The following is a 1467-nucleotide window of genomic DNA, read 5'->3' as shown; positions in this document are numbered from 1 at the left end:
GGTCGCTGATATTAGTATCTAATAGCATTCCTCTGATCTAGGAGGAAAAATTAAACGTCTCTCTTGATACTTAGTGGAGTCAGTAAACAATGTTCTCAGTCTGCGAATGACTGATATTAAGAACCACACCTTCAATTTTCTAGCCCAGGCCCTGGTTTCCCTCCTCCCACTTCCCTCCCAACCCAGACAGGTTATTGCAGACAAGCAGGCAGTTACGTTGCTTCAAAATATTTAATACGTGTTAGACACGTAGAAGTTACATTTTTATACAAAAATCAATACAACGAAGGAGAAAATACTGTACAAAAACCTTATCAGCTCCCCCAACCTTTATATAACAAAGACTGGAGTCACCATATCTACAAAACCATAAGGTCTTTCCACTTCGGGCTTCTGTCTGTAAACTTTCATTAAACACTTTTTAAAAGCACTGTGTAGTAGTTCTGACCTAGAGCTTTTAAAAATATATCTTTTCTCTATAAACTCCATTATTTCCAAGCTTGAACTCTTCTGTGAAGTTCAAGCTTTTTCTCCCCTGCGGGGAAGCAAAGGACGGTTAATATGCCCCTTTCCTAGAGTAATCACAGGATATAAACGTTTCTTCATTGGGAGAGAAAGGTGGGGAGGGACAGAAGGAATCCAAGTCTGTGCTGCTGGCTAAATCCCTCTCGTCTTAGGAAATCCTGTGCGGAAACGCCACTCCTGGCCCTGAAGCGGGTCTAGCTTTCCGGTGAGGGGTGGGTGTAAAGTCCCTCCCTCCCCGGAGAACGAATGGGGAACTCCCCGGCCCAAACCTTTTAGCCGCTTCCTTCTCCACGCAGCCGGCAGAGGAAAGTCCCTGTCTGCCCCCAATCTCTTAAGCCCTGGGGAAGGAGTGGTGCATTCCAGAACAAAATAGTCTTAATGCCACAAGACAAACTTACATACACAGACATACACAAACACAAAAAGTTAAAGATCGTCCTCTTCCAATGAGCCTCAAGCTCCCAGGTCTCCAGAAAAGCCAGATGCGCCCGGGGGCAGTTTGTGATGCCCAGCGGCAACCAGTCTGCCTAACGCGCTCAGCGGCCGCGGTCTCTGGGCGTCCTCGCAGCCGGCAAGGGCCCGGCCCTCACTTCGAGGACGCCCGCTGCTCAACCTCCTCCCCGCACGGGGGCCAAGGGCTCAGAAGGCCACGATGGCTGTGCTCCAGGGGTTCATGTCTCTCAGCACCGGCTTATCGCAGCAGATCTGCCCGGGCTCGGCGGCTTCCGGGCCGCTCTCCTCTCCCTCCTCTTCCTCCCTGCCGCCCCCGGGGCTTTTCCGTAGGAGTCCCGAGAAACTGGAACCGAAGATGCTGATGAGGTTAGCCACGTTCCCGGTCTCCATCTCCTCCGCGTCGTCGTCCTCTCCTCCACTCGGCGGCTGCTCTAAGTTCCGGCGGGGCTTCTTGAGCGGGGTCGAGCCGGGCGCCGGGCAGCCCGCTGG

The 1467-nt window shown here is 52.1% G+C and overlaps 1 protein-coding gene across 1 annotated transcript in view; it reads right to left on the bottom strand.

The window, feature by feature from the left end:
• Window positions 1-215: 215 nt before the first annotated feature.
• The window catches only part of IER5 (immediate early response 5), a 2891-nt gene continuing 1639 nt past the window's right edge, over window positions 216-1467 (bottom strand). Inside the window, exon 4 of the mRNA XM_012002633.1 lies at window positions 216-1463. Coding sequence (XP_011858023.1) covers window positions 1165-1463 — 299 coding nt within the window. The 3' untranslated portion in view covers window positions 216-1164. The remainder of the gene's footprint in view (window positions 1464-1467) is intronic.

The sequence above is a fragment of the Mandrillus leucophaeus genome, unplaced genomic scaffold (assembly GCF_000951045.1).
Source record: "Mandrillus leucophaeus isolate KB7577 unplaced genomic scaffold, Mleu.le_1.0 Scaffold691, whole genome shotgun sequence".
Taxonomy (NCBI): domain Eukaryota; kingdom Metazoa; phylum Chordata; class Mammalia; order Primates; family Cercopithecidae; genus Mandrillus; species Mandrillus leucophaeus.
This window is presented reverse-complemented; position numbering and strand designations above follow the sequence as displayed.